The sequence below is a fragment of the Bombina bombina genome, chromosome 9 (assembly GCF_027579735.1).
Source record: "Bombina bombina isolate aBomBom1 chromosome 9, aBomBom1.pri, whole genome shotgun sequence".
NCBI lineage: Eukaryota > Metazoa > Chordata > Amphibia > Anura > Bombinatoridae > Bombina > Bombina bombina.
Genome location: NC_069507.1, coordinates 234,587,054 through 234,605,979, shown reverse-complemented (window position 1 = coordinate 234,605,979; position 18,926 = coordinate 234,587,054). Strand labels below are relative to the sequence as shown.

At 38.8% G+C, this 18,926-nt stretch overlaps 1 protein-coding gene across 1 annotated transcript in view; it reads right to left on the bottom strand.

The window, feature by feature from the left end:
* The window catches only part of AFAP1L2 (actin filament associated protein 1 like 2), a 297,831-nt gene that overhangs the window by 59,133 nt on the left and 219,772 nt on the right, over positions 1–18,926 (bottom strand). Inside the window, 2 exon segments of the mRNA XM_053692693.1 lie at positions 6,390–6,601; positions 17,821–17,865. Coding sequence (XP_053548668.1) covers positions 6,390–6,601; positions 17,821–17,865 — 257 coding nt within the window.

The following is an 18,926-nucleotide window of genomic DNA, read 5'->3' as shown; positions in this document are numbered from 1 at the left end:
AATAACGCTGGTATTTAGAGTTGTCTGAAGGGCTGCGTTAGGCTCCAAAAAGGGAGCGTACAGGCATATTTACCGCCACTTCAACTCTCAATACCAGCGTTGCTTACGGTAGCGGCCAGCTTGAAAAACGTGCTCGTGCACGATTTCCCCATAAGAAACAATGGGGCAGTTTGGGCTGAAAAAAAACCTAACACCTGCAAAAAAGCAGCGTTCAGCTCCTAACGCAGCCTGCATATTATTATTAACCCCTAATCTTCCGCTCCGCACACCGCCACAACCTACGTTATCCCTATGAACCCCTAATCTGCTGCCCCTAAAACCGCCGACCCCTATATTATATTTATTAACCCCTAATCTGCCCCCCCAACGTCGCCGACACCTACCTACACTTATTAACCCCTAATCTGCCGACCGGACCTCGCCGCTACTCTAATAAATGTATTAACCCCTAAAGCTAAGTCTAACCCTAACCCTAACACCCCCCCTAAGTTAAATATAATTTAAATCTAACAAAATAAATTATTTATTATTAAATAAATTAATCCTATTTAAAGCTAAATACTTACCTGTAAAATAAACCCTAATATAACTACAATATAAATAATAATTACATTGTAGGTATTTTAGGATTTATATTTATTTTACAGGCAACTTTGTATTTATTTTAACTAGGTACAATAGCTATTAAATAGTTATTTACTATTTAATAGCTACCTAGTTAAAATAATTACAAAATTACCTGTAAAATAAATCCTAACCTAAGTTACAATTAAACCTAACACTACACTATCAATAAATTAATTAAGTAAACTACCTACAATTACCTACAATTAAATCAACTAAACTAAATTACAAAAAAAACCAAACACTAAATTACAAAAAATAAAAAAAGATTACAAGAATTTTAAACTAATTACACCTACTCTAAGCCCCCTAAAAAAATAACAAAGCCCCCCAAAATAAAAAAATGCCCTACCCTGCGGTCGGCAGATTAGGGGTTAAAAAATTTTATTAGAGTGTCGGCGATGTGGGGGGACCTCGGTTTAGGGGTGCATAGGTAGTTTATGGGTGTTAGTGTACTTTAGAGCACAGTAGTTAAGAGCTTTATAAACCGGCGTTAGCCCATAAAGCTCTTAACTCCTGACTTTTTTCTGCGGCTGGAGTTTTGTCGTTAGAGTTCTAACGCTCACTTCAGCCAAGACTCTAGATACCGGCGTTAGGAAGATCCCATTGAAAAGATAGGATACGCAATTGGCGTAAGGGGATCTGCGGTATGGAAAAGTCGCGGCTGGAAAGTGAGCGTTAGACCCTTTCCTGACTGACTCTAAATACCAGCAGGCAGCCAAAACCAGCGTTAGGACCCCTTAACGCTGGTTTTGACGGCTAACGCAGAACTCTAAATCTAGGCGTTAGTATGTAAGACAGCCTTATCAGAATGGAACACCAGATAAGGAGGCTCATATTGCAAGGCAGCAATCTCAGATACTCTGCGCGCAGAAGCAATAGCCAGTAGAAAAAGAACCTTCCAGGACAACAATTTAATGTCAACTTCCCAGTTGTCCACACCTGGAATGCGGATTGCTGACAGCGAACAGCTGTGTGACTCCCCACTCCAGAATCCGAGATACTTCCCTCATTACTAGGGAGCTTCTCGTTCCACCCTGATGGTTGATGTAAGCCACGAGGTTATATTGTCTGATTGGAATCTGATAAACTGGGACGAACCCAGAAGGAGCCAAGCCTTCAGAGCATTAAAGATTGTCCAAAGTTCCAGAATGTTGATTGGGAGGGAGTCCACAGGCCCTGTGCCTTCTTGGCACCCCGAACAGCTCCACATCCTGATAGACTTGCGTCCGTAGTCACAATCTCCCAGGATGGTCTTAAGAAGGATTTCCCTTGAGACAGATGATCTGGACAGAGCCACCAAGAGTGATTCTCTCGACCGGTTGTCCAGAGAAATCTGTTGACACAGATCAGAATGATTGCCGTTCCACTGCCTCAGCATGCCTCAGCATGCACAGTTGCAATGGTCTGAGACGGAACCTGGCAAAGGGAATGATGCCCATGCTGGACACCATGAGACCAATCACCTCCATACACTGAGCCACAGAGGGCCTTAAGGAGGTCCGGAAGGGGAAGACATGCTGAAGCTAGCTTGCAACGTCTCTGGTCTGTTAGAGAAACATCCTCATGTATATTGAGTCTATTATAGTACCCAGTAATTCAACCCTAGTGCTTGGTATAAGAGAACTCTTCTCTAGGTTTATCTTTCATCCATGAGATTGAAGAAGAGAGAGGAGAGATTCTGAATGTTCTTCCGCTAGACAAAAAGATGGTGCTTGTACCAGAATATCGCCCAAGTAGGGAGCTACTCCTAATACCGGGTACGTGAACATGAAGGTAAGCATCCTTCAGATCTATAGTGGTCATGAACTCTCCTTCCTGAACTAAGGGAAGGATGGACCTTATCATCTCCATCTTGAATGAGGGGGCATTTAGATATTTGTTTAAGCACTTTAAGTCCAGAATCGGGCAGAAAGTTCCCTCCTTCTTTGGAACCCCAAAAAGGTTTGAATAGTATCCCAAACATCTTTCTGCGATAGGCACCGGGACAATAACTCCTATGGAGGACAGATCCCCCATGCACCCCAGAAAGGCTTTCCTCTTTTCTGGTCTGGAAGACAGGATTGAGAGGAGAAATCTGCCCTTGGGTGGATGAGACTTGAAACCTATCTTGTATCCCTGAGCTATGACCTCCAGGACCCATGGATCCTGCACGTCCCAGAACCAAGCGTCTAAAAAGAGCAACAGTCTGCCCCCTACATGATCCAGAGCCAGATCGGGGGCAGCCCCTTCATGCCGATTTAGTCTCGGCTGGCTTCTTGCTCTGCTAGGACTTATTCCAGGACTGAGCTGGCTTACAAACTCTCTTGGTTTGCTCGGGCCTAGCGGAGGACTGCTGACGTTGTAATTTATCAGAATGAAAATTAGAAACTTGTCCCTTAGGGGCCTATTTATGAAGCTCTATATGGAGCTTGAAGCCCTGTGTTTCTGGCGCGCCAGAAACACAAGTTATGGAACAGCGGTCTAAAGACCGCTTCTCCATAACCTGTCCGCCTGCCTTGAGGAGGCGTACAGTGATCGCCAGAAATCAACCCGATCGAATACGATCAGGTTGATTGACACTCCCTGCTAGCGGCCTATTGGCTGCAAATCTGCAGGGGGCGGCATTGCACCAGCAGTTCACAAGAACTGGTGGTGCAATGCTGAATGCTGGAGAGCGTAATGCTGTCCACATTCAACGATGTCTGTCGGACATGATCCACTGATCGGATCATGTCGGACAGACATTTGATAAATAGGCCCCTTTGAATTGATATTTTTTATCTTTTGCGGTAGGAAGGCACCCTTGCCCCCTGTAACTGTGGAGATAATGGAGTCCAGGCCTGGACCAAATTAAACCTTTCCCTTAAAGGGGAGAGAAAGAAGTCTGGACTTAGAAGTCATATCCGCAGACCAAAACTTCAGCCAGAGCTACCGACTGGCCTGAACCGGAAAGCCAGAAGCCTTAGCATTTAGGCGAACAATCTGCATGTTTGCATCAGAGATAAAAGAATTAGCAATTCTCAAGGCCTTAATTCTTTCCTGGATAATGTCGAGGGTTGAAACAAATATCCTGTATGTTGAAACATCTTTCTTAGAAGAGTTTTCATCTTTTTATCCATCGTCTCTCTGAACAACGAGCTATCCTCAAGCGAGATAGCAGTGCATTTCGCAAGCGTTGAGATAGCGCCATCCACCTTAGGGACGGATCCCCGCAACTCCAATTGAGAGTACGGGACAGTGAATCATTTTTTAAAGAAAAATGAAAGGGAAAAAGGAAGATCAAATTCTGTCCCATTCGTTCTTAATAATGTTCGCCATCTTTACAGGCACAGAAAAAGTTAAAGGCACTACCCTGTCCTTGTAAACTCTGAATAATTTAGGAATCAAAGGTTCATCAGGCAGCTTGGCCTCTGGAACCTCTAATGTAGACAGGACTTCCTTTAGAAGAAAACATAAGTATTCAATCTTAAATGTAAAGGCAGGTTTCTCGCAGCAGGAGGCTTATAGGCAGCAGACTCCGTCCCAGAAAGTTCATCCTCTGAAACCTCAGAGTGCAACTCATCCTCGGATAACTGATACAGAGCAGGAAAATCCAATAAATTACATGATGACCCCGGGGCAGGAGAGCTATGTTAAAGGGACACTGAACCCAATTTTTTTCTTTTGTGATTCATATAGAGCAAGCAATTTTAAGCAACTTTCTAATTTACTCCTATTATCAATTTTTCTTTGTTCTCTTGCTTTCTTTATTTGAAAAAGAAGGCATCTAAGCTAAGGAACCAGCCAATTTGTGGTTCAGAACCATGGACAGCAGTTGTTTATTGGTGCTGTCCAATCAGCATGGACAACCCAGGTTGTTCACCAAAAATGGGCCGGCATCTAAACTTAAATTCTTGATTTTTAAAATAAAGATACCAAGAGAATGAAGAAAAATTGATAATAGGAGTAAATTAGAAAGTTGCTTAAAATTGCATGCTCTATAAGAATCATGAAAGAAAAACATTTGGGTACAGTGTCCCTTTAATCCTTTCGCTTGCGTTTAGCAGGGCGAGGTAAAGCACTGAGGGCTGCAGACACCGCCGCTTGTAGCTGCGCTGTAAAATCTGGCGGTAAAAGGCCCCCTCCAGAATGGAGGATTAAGCCTGCTACGGGAAACTGCATGTGTAGAAGGAGATGAATGTAGGTTATGCACCTCATGGGATGGCGAGTCCTCAGAGGTAGACGGCTCAGTGGTACTAAAAGGGTTAACCTTCTTTGACCGAACAACGTTGTCAATGCATGTGGAACATAACTGAGAGGGCAGGCATACCAAAGCCTCCTCACAATATAAACAGGTATCAGAATCCTCCATAGCTTAAGCTAATAACAGCAGGACACAGAAAATAAATTATCTTTATTTCTCAAAAACAGCACCTTTATACTCCCAAATGGTTGGGGCATTCACCACCTCCTAGACCCTGACAATACAGAGAAATAGCGTCAGGAAAGAGGAAATGAAAGTGAGACCACTCCCGGGCACATGGTGCGCAATGCAGGACCGTCCCTGCTATGAGAAAATGCTCGCCAAGCTACAAGCTGTGCAGGACTCAAAGTAAAAGTAAAAACCTGTGCGTTCCAGCTACATAACAAACAGCCTATGAGCCCAATAAAATCTCACACATAAAGCAGCATAAAATCAAAGCATCACATTTGATTAATCCCCACTGTTCAATAATAACTCTCAGGAGATATTAACCCATGATTCTATTAAGCTAAAAGGAGCCACACTGTGACCCTGTCTTCTAGTGCTTTCAACACATGTAAAATATTTGAAACAATCTTAGCAGAATCCATGCTGTGGAACAGAAACACAGCCTCTGAAGTGTGACAGTCGTGTAGCTTCGCTCCTGACATGGACTTGAGTGAGTAAACAAGCCGGCAGTAAAACTTGACAACACTGATTGCTTAGGAGCTGTTAGCAGACAGTCTGAATGGATTCGCAGAAAGACTCTCCATGCATCTCCAGACTCTAAGTTTCATCAATGCTCTCACTGAGAGGCTGACAAGACTACTTAAAACTCCAGTCTCATATCGAAGGGCAAATACCTTTCCTAAGACACTACTCCGAATCTTCTGACACATCTCTGCCATCCTCCTGTGACGAAAGGCAAAGAATGACTGGGGGATGGGGGAAGTGGGAGAGGTATTTATCCCCTTTTGGCTGGGGTGTCTTTGCCTCCTCCTGGTGGCCAGGTTCAGTATTCCCCAACAGTAAGGAATTATGCTGTGGACTCTCCTTATATTAAGAAGGAAATTTAAGTGTAAAGGTTTAGTTTCTACAAAATACTTATGTAACTATAAAGTAGATGAACTAGGTTAAAACATGGCGGCACACAATACTTTATAGAAACTCATTGGCATTGACAAACACAACAATTTTCAGAGTTAAATTACAGGAAAATGGGGGGAAAATAATAGTGACTGCATATTGCTAAGTTATTCCCAATACATAATTAAACATTTTATATTACAACAATCTACAACTATTTAATGTTTCTTTAAAAAATGGGGAAATTTACTTGACCCTGTAGGATTCTATGTAGTTATTGCTTAGCTCAGAGCTTTAGCTAATTTACATCTGTAATCTGCCCGGTCTTTCAAGGGATCCCTGAACTGCTCTTGATTTGCAAAACCTTGCAGACTGGGCTAACAAAATGAAAGTGTTAAATTATTTATTTGAATACAGATCCTTTGCAAAGTAGTTTGAAATGAAGGTTGTATTAGTTTTATATTGTTGTGCTCACCAGTAATCTGCTCTCCTTAATAACACAAAGCTGTTTTGCCCATTGACCAAGCCATTTCTTCCTCCATAGAAAAGCACAGATCAGAGCATCTTTCATGAGCTCAATGGAAGCTTCGGTTGACGGCCACTGGTGTTGGTGAGCGGCACATTTTCCTTTACTGCTTTCTTCTTCATCGTAGGACTCGTATGAGCTGCTGACGGCTTCTCCATCCTCTGTAGATCAAAAATATATAAACGTTATCGAGCAGCTAATGGGTTACATGAAGCAAATTTCGCACTGTAACTAATACATGCAGTTTGCATTCCAGCATCACAATCTTGAAAAGTGCAAAATAAAGCCGGATATAATCGCATTTTCAAGTATGTTAATGACAAAAAAAACAAAACAAAAGAAGAAGCATATTAAAAATAAGTATATATGTGACTGGAAGGTATATACTAGACACGTGCACAGACAATAAAATTGGTTTTTCGGATGAATAATTTGTCATTAATTTTTTTCTCTCATTTTGTCTAAAATTAGTTCCTGAGGTTGTTCTGTTCGGCTAAATTTGACAAGATTAAATCATTCTTTAAAGGGATATTAAACAATGCTCCTTTGCTAAAAACAAATATGTTAAATTAAAGTAAACATAAAAAGAAATATATTGTGTAAAAAAACAAAAAACAAAACTGCAAAAAACTTGATTTCTAGCCAAATTAGCAATTTCTCAGTGCAGCCACTGCCCCAGTGTGATAAGATTTCTTAGCTGCCATCTTAGCAACTAATGCTGGTATATTACTAATGAGCTGAGCATTAGTCTGAATGCACAACTTATGCTGGTATATTACTAATGAGCTGAGCATTAGTCTGAATGCACAACTTATGCTGGTATATTACTAATGAGCTGAGCATTAGTCTGAATGCACAACTTATGCTGGTATATTACTAATGAGCTGAGCATTAGTCTGAATGCACAACTTATGCTGGTATATTACTAATGAGCTGAGAATTAGTCTGAATGCACAACTAATGCTGGTATATTACTAATGAGCTGAGCATTAGTCTGAATGCACAACTAATGCTGGTATATTACTAATGAGCTGAGCATTAGTCTGAATGCACAACTAATGCTGGTATATTACTAATGAGCTGAGCATTAGTCTGAATGCACAACTTATGCTGGTATATTACTAATGAGCTGAGCATTAGTCTGAATGCACAACTTATGCTGGTATATTTCTAATGAGCTGAGCATTAGTCTGAATGCACAACTTATGCTGGTATATTACTAATGAGCTGAGCATTAGTCTGAATGCACAACTAATGCTGGTATATTACTAATGAGCTGAGCATTAGTCTGAATGCACAACTAATGCTGGTATATTACTAATGAGCTGAGCATTAGTCTGAATGCACAACTAATGCTGGTATATTACTAATGAGCTGAGCATTAGTCTGAATGCACAACTTATGCTGGTATATTACTAATGAGCTGAGCATTAGTCTGAATGCACAACTAATGCTGGTATATTACTAATGAGCTGAGCATTAGTCTGAATGCACAACTTATGCTGGTATATTACTAATGAGCTGAGCATTAGTCTGAATGCACAACTAATGCTGGTATATTACTAATGAGCTGAGCATTAGTCTGAATGCACAACTTATGCTGGTATATTACTAATGAGTTGAGCATTAGTCTGAATGCACAACTAATGCTGGTATATTACTAATGAGCTGAGCATTAGTCTGAATGCACAACGTATGCTGGTATATTACTAATGAGCTGAGCATTAGTCTGAATGCACAACTTATGCTGGTATATTACTAATGAGCTGAGCATTAGTCTGAATGCACAACTTATGCTGGTATATTACTAATGAGCTGAGCATTAGTCTGAATGCACAACTTATGCTGGTATATTACTAATGAGCTGAGCATTAGTCTGAATGCACAACTAATGCTGGTATATTACTAATGAGCTGAGCATTAGTCTGAATGCACAACTTATGCTGGCATATTACTAATGAGCTGAGCATTAGTCTGAATGCACAACTTATGCTGGTATATTACTAATGAGCGGAGCATTAGTCGGAATGCACAACTTATGCTGGTATATTACTAATGAGCTGAGCATTAGTCTGAATGCACAACTTATGCTGGTATATTACTAATGAGCTGAGCATTAGTCTGAATGCACAACTTATGCTGGTATATTACTAATGAGCCGAGCATTAGTCTGAATGCACAACTTATGCTGGTATATTACTAATGAGCTGAGCATTAGTCTGAATGCACAACTTATGCTGGTATATTACTAATGAGCTGAGCATTAGTCTGAATGCACAACTAATGCTGGTATATTACTAATGAGCTGAGCATTAGTCTGAATGCACAACTTATGCTGGTATATTACTAATGACCAGAGCATTAGTCTGAATGCACAACTTATGCTGGTATATTACTAATGAGCTGAGCATTAGTCTGAATGCACAACTTATGCTGGTATATTACTAATGAGCTGAGCATTAGTCTGAATGCACAACTAATGCTGGTATATTACTAATGAGCTGAGCATTAGTCTGAATGCACAACTTATGCTGGTATATTACTAATGAGCATTAGAATGAATGCAAAACTTATTATAAAACATTATAAAGGGAAGTCATATGAAAAGTTATGAAAAAGAATGACAAGGTAGCACTCAGATATCTTTGATAACCACCATTGGTCCTCAGTAATGCGGTAGTTCAAAACCGCTGCCAGGTAAGTGTACTCCACTTCAAAAGTTGCCGCTTCTCAGACGTCAGTCATGATGCGTTTTGCCCCTCCCCCTTAGTGGGCTGACTTCAGGGCTTCATCCGGCGAAACGCGTCATGACTGACGTCTGAGAAGCGGCAACTTTTGAAGTGGAGTACACTTACCTGGCAGCGGTTTTGAACTACCGCATTACTGAGGAGCAATGGTGGTTACCAGCATTAAAGTCAGCAGCCGTGTTTGGGAGTTCCGTGTCCATAATTGAAACGAGGTGATAACCGGTAAAGAGGACCACACACAGTTACCTTTCAGTGATATCGTCATACTCTCTGTGAAGCTTGCGATTTGAATACAGAGGTAACGACACAGGTGTAAACAGGAACTTCTACCGCGTATGGTGGTGAGGCTGCTTTTTTCTTGTTGTGCTGGCTGGCTCAAAATCAGTTATGCTGGAACTTTTATCATGCAACGTTCCCATGCAATACAGAGCGTGTGATTCACACTAAGTGCTCTGATGGTTCTGGACATTTGCTACTTAATGTCTAATGGTGTTTATTGTTGCTTATTGTATCCTTGACCATAATGTTTAGATATAGAAGAGTGCTTTTGTAACACAATTGCGCTTCTCTGTATTAAGTACTTATATAATTTGGTGTAAGGAATTGTTCTGATAACCAGGTCTGGTATGTGTATATTACTCCTTTTTAATCACAGTTTTGGTTTAGGGGTCATTCATGTCTTTGACATGTTGGGAATAGCATAATAAACCACTTGTTATCAAAGATATCTGAGTGCTGCCTTGTCGTTCTTTTTCATAACTTTCAATTTAGTTATGACTTCCCTTTATAATGTTTTATAATAATTTTGTGTTATGACTGCAAGCACCTGTCTCTTTAAGATTTTATAACATTAGTAGAGTGCACAATAATCTCCTATATATAATGTAAAACTTATGCTGGTATATTACTAATGAGCATTACAGTCTGAATCCACAACTTATGCTGGTATATTACTAATGAGCATTAGTCTAAATGCACAACTTATGCTGGTATATTACTAATAAGCATTAGTATGAATGCACAACTTATGCTGGTATATTACTAATGAGCATTACAGTCTGAATGCACAACTTATGCTGGTATATTACTAATGAGCATTAGTCTAAATGCACAACTTATGCTCGTATATTACTAATAAGCATTAGTATGAATGCACAACTTATGCTGGTATATTACTAATAAGCATTAGTCTGAATGCACAACTTATGCTGGTATATTACTAATGAGCTTAGTCTGAATGTACAACTTATGCTGGTATATTACTAATGAGCATTAGTCTGAATGCACAACTTATGCTGGTATATTACTAATAAGCATTAGTATGAATGCACAACTTATGCTGGTATATTACTAATAAGCATTAGTCTGAATGCACAACTTATGCTGGTATATTATTAATGAGCATTAGTCTGAATGCACAATTTATGCTGGTATATTACTAATAAGCATTAGTATGAATGCACAACTTATGCTGGTATATTACTAATAAGCATTAGTCTGAATGCACAACTTATGCTGGTATATTACTAATGAGCATTAGTCTGAATGTACAACTTATGCTGGTGGTATATTACTAATGAGCATTAGTCTGAATGCACAACTTATGCTGGTATATTACTAATAAGCATTAGTATGAATGCACAACTTATGCTGGTATATTACTAATGAGCATTAGTATGAATGCACAACTTATGCTGGTATATTACTAATGAGCATTAGTATGAATGCACAACCTATGCTGGTATATTATTATAAATGTAAAAATAAACAATTTTCACTTCATATTTTTACAGCAAACTAAAAATAAATAAAAATGTCAGTTTGTACAGTGTCCCCCTTGGTCTCATCCCATTTCTCTATTCTGCCATCTGCACACTCTTTGCTTTTTGTTTTCTTATGTTTTCTTATGTGTGTATTACTGTTTTGGAATCTGCACATATCTTTTCTGTTATTTATTTATATTGTATTTTACAATTGCTGCCTCTGCCTATATACTGTATATACATTTTTCTCTCATTTTAAGATGACATGGAAGAGGTTGCACCACTTGGAAACAATAAAGCAAAATAATGATAAAGATTGAATAATTATTTAAATGAATTATCAAATCATTACATTATATTTTTCTTTAATATCTCATACCATAACATATTTTATGGTCACAAGTAGAATGCAGGGGTTTAGAAACATAAATAGAGAGGTATTGTTTTTGTATCAACGTGTCAGATTGATGAATGTATTTTTTTTTTATGAGCCCTTATAGATTAGTTAGCTGAACATACAAGGGCACTCCCTGAATCTGGTACATAGTTTAGGGAGATAAGCATGAACAGTGTTATGAGTCTGTGACCTTTGTGGGCTACAGTATCTTGTCAGGGAATACTAATAGTTTTTCCTTAAAATGTAAATCTAAAACAGCAACATGGAAAATATGTGCTGTATTTCCCTGAAAAAACAAAAGATATTCGGCCAGATTACGCGTTTTGCGTTATGAGGGGTGCAGTCTTAACTTGCACGTTATTGTCACCGCTCACTTATCTACAGCGCTGGTATTACAGTTTTTTCTAATCCCGGCGTTAAAATCTGGTTGTACTTGCTTGTGCACGATTTCCCCATAGACATCAATGGGGAGAGACGGCTGAGAAAAAGTCTAACACCTGCAATAAAGCAGCGTAAAACTCAGTAACGCAGCCCCATTGATTCCTATGGGGAAACTAAATTTATGTTTACCCCTAACACCCTAACATGAACCCCGAGTCTAAACACCCCTAATCTTACACTTATTAACCCCTAATCTGCCGCTCCGGACATCGCCACCACCTACATTATACTTATGAACCCCTAATCTACTGCCCCCAACATCGCCGACACCTACATTATATTTATTAACTCCTAATCTGCTGCCCACAACATCACAGACACCTACATAATGTTATTAACACCTAATCTGCCGCCCCCAACGTCGACGCCACTATAATAAACATATTAACCCCTAAACCGCCGTACTCCTGCATCGCAAACACTAGTTAAATATTATTAACCCCTAATCTGCCGCCCCTAACATTGCCGCCACCTACCTACATTTATTAACCCTTAATCTGCCGCCCCAACGTCGCCGCCACTATATTAAATTTATTAACCCCTAAATCTAAGTCTAACCCTAACACTCCCTAACTTAAATATAATTAAAATAAATCTAAATAAAAATTACTATCATTAACTAAATAATTCCTACTTAAAACTAAATACTTACCTATAATATAAACCCTAAGCTAGCTACAATATAACTAATAGTTACATTGTATTTATCTTAGGGTTTATTTTTATTTTGCAGCTAAATTTGTATTTATTTTAACTAGGTAGAATAGTTACTAAATAGTTATTAACTATTTATTAACTACCTAGCTAAAATAAATACAAATTGACCTGTAAAATAAAACCTAACCTAAGTTACACTAACACCTAACCTAACCCTACAATTAAATAAATTCCCTAAATTAAATACAATTAACTAAATTCAAAAGAATTAGCTAAATTACAAAAAAAAACAACACTAAATTACAGAAAATAAAAAACAAATTACAAGATCTTTAAACTAATTACATCTAATCTAATAGCCCTATCAAAATAAAAAAAAGCCCACCCAAAATAAAAAAACCCCCTAGCCTAAACTACCAATAGCCCTTAAAAGGGCCTTTAGCGGGGCATTGCCTTAAAGAGATCAGCTCTTTTACCTGTAAAAAAAAAATACAACCCCCCCCCCCCAACAGTAAAACCCACCACCCATAAAACCAACCCAAACCCCACCCAATACACCCTTAAAAAATCCTAACACTAACCCCCGAAGATCCACTTACCGGGAGAAGACTTCATCCAATCGGCAAGATGTCCTCAAGGATGTCGGCAGAAGTGGTCCTCTAGACGGGAAGAAGTGGTCCTCTAGATGGGCAGAAGTCTTCACCCAGACGGCATCTTCTATCTTCATCCTTTCGACACGGAGCGGCTCCATCTTCAAGTGTTTTTTTTTTTTGTAATTTAGCTAATTTTATTTAATTTAGTTAATTGTATTTAATTTAGGTAATTTATTTAATTGTAGTGTTTTACTCATAACGCAAGACTTGTAATCTAGCCGATTGTGATCTGCTTATCTACGTATTTAAACTCATATTACTCTTTATTAGACATGTCCACGTTTTGTTGTCATTATTTATTTGCAAAAAAACAAAAAACAAAACTGAACCAGTTTTGCCCGAAATTCATTTATTGCCTAAACAAATTACTAAATAAAAAAAATGCATTCACTAATTCATTTAGTATATTTAATAATAGTTTTGTAAAACAAAATTAACAAGTTTTCTAAGTCATTTATTTATTTGATTAATTGGCCCTCGGTTTACAACGCTTCAATTTGCACCGTTTCAGAATAACAATCTTTTTTTCAGTCATGTGACTGCTATTGAAAAGCATTGAGAAGCAGTGCATTTGTTAAAATAGCCAGTAGGTGCAGCTGTCCGCTTGTGTTGCAGCAAAGATATGCAAGCCAAGCATGCTGAAATTAATCAGTTTAACCAGACCTGAGCTATCGAGCAGCTTGAAAAGGAACAAGATCTTCCTGTCTATAAATCAGTCCAGATTGGAATGCATAGAAAGAACTGTTTGCAGAAAAATGCAAGTAAAGTCTGTGTTGTGTGATTATTTTATTAGGTTTATAATGCTGTTTAGCAAATGTTTTTGTTAATTTAACTTAGTTTAATTATATATTCTGAGCTGTGTGCTTATTTTATTAGGTTTATAATGCTGTTTAGCATTTAAAGTCTTCATTTCAAAGCTTTAAAAATAATGTATTAGGTGTTACTTATGCCAATTTTGAGAGGGGCCTGGAACCTAACTCCCTCGCTTCCTATTAACTTACATTATAAACTGGGTTTCTGTAAATATGTATATATATATATATATATATATATATATATATATATATATATATATATATATATATATATATATATATATTGGATAGAAGACACCACTCACTGGTCTTAAATAATGCAATAAAATGCTTTTAATAAGTAACATTTTGGGGAACACTCCCCTTCATCAGGGGACCACTATATTCTACCTACATTCAGCACCCTGGCACTTGAACCCTGTTTGTGAGAGTGCACCTTCCTCTGCTTATATATATATACAGTATCTCACAAAAGTGAGTACACCTCTCACATTTTTTTTAAATATTTTATTATATCTTTTTATGTGACAACACTGAAGAAATGACACTTTGCTACAAATGTAAAGTAGTGAGTGTACAACCTATATAACAGTGTAAATTTGCTGTCCCCTCAAAATAACTCAACACACAGCCATTAATGTCTAAACCGTTGGCAACAAAAGTGAGTACACCCCTAAGTGGAAATGTTTAAATTGGGTCCAATTAGCCATTTTCCCTCCCAGTGTCATGTGACTCGTTAGTGTTATAAGGTCTCAGGTGTGAATGGGGAGCAGGTGTGTTAAATTTGGTGTTATTGCTCTCACACTCTCTCATACTGGTCACTAGAAGCTCAACATGACACCTCATGGAAAAGAACTCTCTGAGGATCTGAGAAAAAGAATTGTTGCTCTACATAAAGATGGCCTAGGCTATAAAAAGATTGCCAAGGCCCCGAAACTGAGCTGCAGCACGGTGGGCAAGACCATACAGTGGTTTCACAAGACAGGTTCCACTCAGAACAGGCCTCACCATGGTTGACCAAAGAAGATCAGTGCACATGCTCAACATCATATCCAAAGGTTGTCTTTGGGAAATATACGTATGCGTGCTGCCAGCATTGCTGCAGAGGGTGAAGGGGTGGGGGGTCAGCCTGTTAGTGCTCAGAACATACACCGCACACTGCATAAAGTTGGTCTGCATGGCTGTCGTCCCAGAAGGAAGCCTCTTCTAAAGATGATGCACAAGAAAGCCTGCAAACAGTTTGCTGAATACAAGCAGACAAAGGACATGGATTACTGGAACCATGTCCGGTGGTCCGATGAGACCAAGATAAACTTATTTGGTTCAGATGGTGTCAAGCGTGTGTGGCGGCAACCAGGTGAGAAGTACAAAGACAAAGAAAAGCATGGTGGTGGGAGTGTCATGGTCTGGGTCTGCATGAGTGCTGCTGGCACTGGGGAGCTACAGTTCATTGAGGGAACCATGAATGCCAACATGTACTGTGACATACTGAAGCAGAATTTCAGAGACTGGAACCCAATGAAGTATCCAAACATGATAACGACCCCAAACACACCTCCAAGATGCCCACTGCCTTGCTAAATAAGCTGAGGTTAAAGGTTATGGACTGGCCAAGCATGTCTACAGACCTAAACCCTATTGAGCATCTGTGGGTCATCCTCAAATGGTTGGTAGTGGACTAACATTCACCAGCTTCGTGATGTTGTGATGTCATCATGGAGGAGTGGAAGAGGACTCCAGTGGCAACCTGTGAAGCTCTGGTGAACTTCATGCCTAAGAGGGTTAAGGCAGTACTGGAAAATAATGGTGGCCACACAAAATATTGACACTTTGGGCCCAATTTGGACATTTCCACTTAGGGGTGTACTCACTTTTGTTGCCAACGGTTTAGACATTAATGGCTGTGTGTTGAGTTGTTTTGAGGGGACAGCAAATGTTTACTATTATACAGGCTGTACACTCACTACTTTACATTGGAACAAAAAAACAGTTCAATTAACATGTTGGCTTGTTCCATGGTGAATGCTCTTCTCTCTGTGTATATTAAGTCTCCCTAAGGGGAAAAGGGGCAACCAGAAGTGGTCTCCTTGCTTAGTGTGCTTAGAGGAATATGGCTCCACTTCACTGACGAGGCGCAATGAAGGCTGAAATGATCGTCTGGGGTTGTTGTGTTCCTTGTTCAGAGAGGAATTACCTGGTATTTCGGAGCTGGACTGACCGTAATAGGCGGGATCAGCCTGATATACCACAGGAAAGGTCTACTCAGTGAAAAGCATTACTGGGCTGAAAAGAAGCTGCATCCAGGTGGTAAATTCGCCATAGAACATACTAACAATGCATTGTGTTTGTGTATGTGAGTGCGCCTCTCTGTACGTGTGTATATATATATATATATATATATATATATATACACACACACTATATCCTATTGACATTATGTTTTAGAAGAAATAATGTGCTGAATATATAGAATCAAAAATGTGATTAGAAAAATACTTCAAATATAAAAATATTGATCCTGTGCAATTATACTATAAAATTAACATTTGGATGTCTAGTTAAATATTTAATGAGCTTTTTATGAATGTTGCAATTGAATGTTATGTTTGTTTGATATGAGGAAATGTAAATTTTTTTTAAAAAAGTTTAATTTTATTTGGCAAATATCTAACACCTGTTTAGAACAAATAAGTTCACCCAACATTTGTTATTTTTAATTTCATTTTAATTTGAGCTTTTTATCTATAACTCTTAGCAGCTTGTGTGCAATTGAGTCCTTTGCAGTCAAGTAGCTGAAAACCTGAAAAATAATACTTCATATTTAATAAAGAGTTTAACTGTGTATTTACATTAAAATTGTCACATTCCAATGCTACGTATGGGCGCTAGTTTTCCAGCCCATTTTTATGCTCCATCGCAGTCTAGGGGGAAATATGTTAAAGCGGCTGCAATATACTAAGTTCCACTTTTTGGCACGAGTCGAGTTATCGCTCAAGTGCAAACCTTTTTACTTTCAACTTGTAATATGAACGAAACCCAATACACGCTAAAAGCTTCCATCCAGCGCTGCTTATGCTCCAGTGGGAGCGATAAATAGCACTCTATTTGAACTCTAGCCCCTCATGTGAAAAAAACTTATTAGGAATGAGGCATAAGAAGAGTGTTTATAGTGTGGGGTTGGAGCCTAAAGGAGTAGTGCACAAATGTTGTGCATTCCAGGGTCTGTCTGTGTTGTGTTTATGGATTGAGGCTATATTATTCTGAGTTGATTTGGGCTTTACTAGGTTTATTATTGAGGATCCAGGACATAGTTAGGGGAAAGAGTGACCTTAGAGCTGCACAATTGTAGCACAATTACAGTTACATGCAATATAAATGGTGCCAAAGTGGTTCCAAGTGTCATTGAAAAAAAAAAAAAAAAAAAAGTGACATAAATAGGGTATAAATCTGTGAATGGGACACCTGGACAGAGCTCCCAAACTTTAATAGTCCTGCAAAATGCAGGACAGTGGTGAACTATAAAATAATGTGAGCATCAGTTAGAATTTGCCAGAAACTAACTATTTGCCTCCTGCTGAATATTTTAAAGAATATAAGTTCGTAAATGGAGTGAATGAGTTTAACGTTATGTATTTATAGCAAGTATTTAGTGGTCACATGTGGTGATACATGCTTTTAATGAACTGTACATCAATATAAGCCTGATGGATGCAGACACCCTCATGGAATATGCTCAATATGATTATATTATGACCCTTGACTATTTCACAGGGTTGTACTACACAATTGCATATTATGTGAGTCAGTGTCACCTGTGCTACACTGAAGCTGGTTACAAATACTTTATTCATGCCAAAATGCAAAGACATAGGACACTTAAGATACTCAGACAGAGAAAATATGGTACCCATGTTAATTGTGGCATAGATCTCTCCGTCAGAAACCAGGAAGCCTGTGCAAGGAGAGAGAGAGAATAAAGGCTGGAAAGAAAAAATAATCAAGTACAATCTCAAAGAAGATAAAGAATGGAGAAATTAAATGTTACAGGTAAATATTAATAATATATAGAAAGTTGCTGTAGTTAACCTGGTCTCACCCAATGTAACCCTAAAATACTGGCCTGGTAGGGGAGTGGGGAGGACTGGACCGGAAACATCCTGCCCTAGTCCAGGGGTCAGCAACCTTGGCTCGCCAGATGTTTTAGAACTACATTACTCATGATGCTTAGGCAGCATAAAGACACTTAAGCATCATGGGAAATGTAGTTGTAAAACAACTGGAGAGCCAAGGTTGTTGACCCCTGCCCTAGACCAATCTATAAAGGGACACTGTACTATAAAATTGTTTTTCATTTAATGTATTCCAAATTACTCGTTATACCAGCTATGGAGTATAAAATGTATGGGAAGCTGCCTAATGTTTATGTATTTGTTTTTTACTCAATGAAAGACAACCTATTTAAATTGGTTGATCTAGCAGAAAGAGCAGACATCTTTATCTATCCCAAATACATACAGAAAGAGAAGTGCTCTACCAGCTTGTTCTATGGCGAGTTACCACCTATAGGAGCAGCCTCTTTTAAAGAGGCTAAAAGAGGCTGCTCCCAGATGGTAACTCACAATAGAACAAGCTACTGAGCTGTTGTCCGTTCCTGGTAGAGCACTTCTCTTCCTGAATGTCTTTATATATCTATCTACAAACAAACTGTGGGATTTCCAGCAAGGCCGGACTGGAAATAAAAAGCAGCTCTGGAAAAATATGAAGACCAGCCCTATTTTCCATTGAGTCGGTAGAATGCATATGCCCCATTTTTCTTAAAGAGGATTACTGCGATACTCCTTCCACAATGTTTGTTTTCAGAATTAAATTATATTACTTTGCATTAAATAAAAATGCCAGATTGATGTTATTTAGTCACCCTACAACCCAATTGCATCCATTAATCACCACTTTAAATTGTAGCTTTCCAGCCACAGCTGCTGCAGCCCATCGGGAAAACTCCTGGTATCCTGG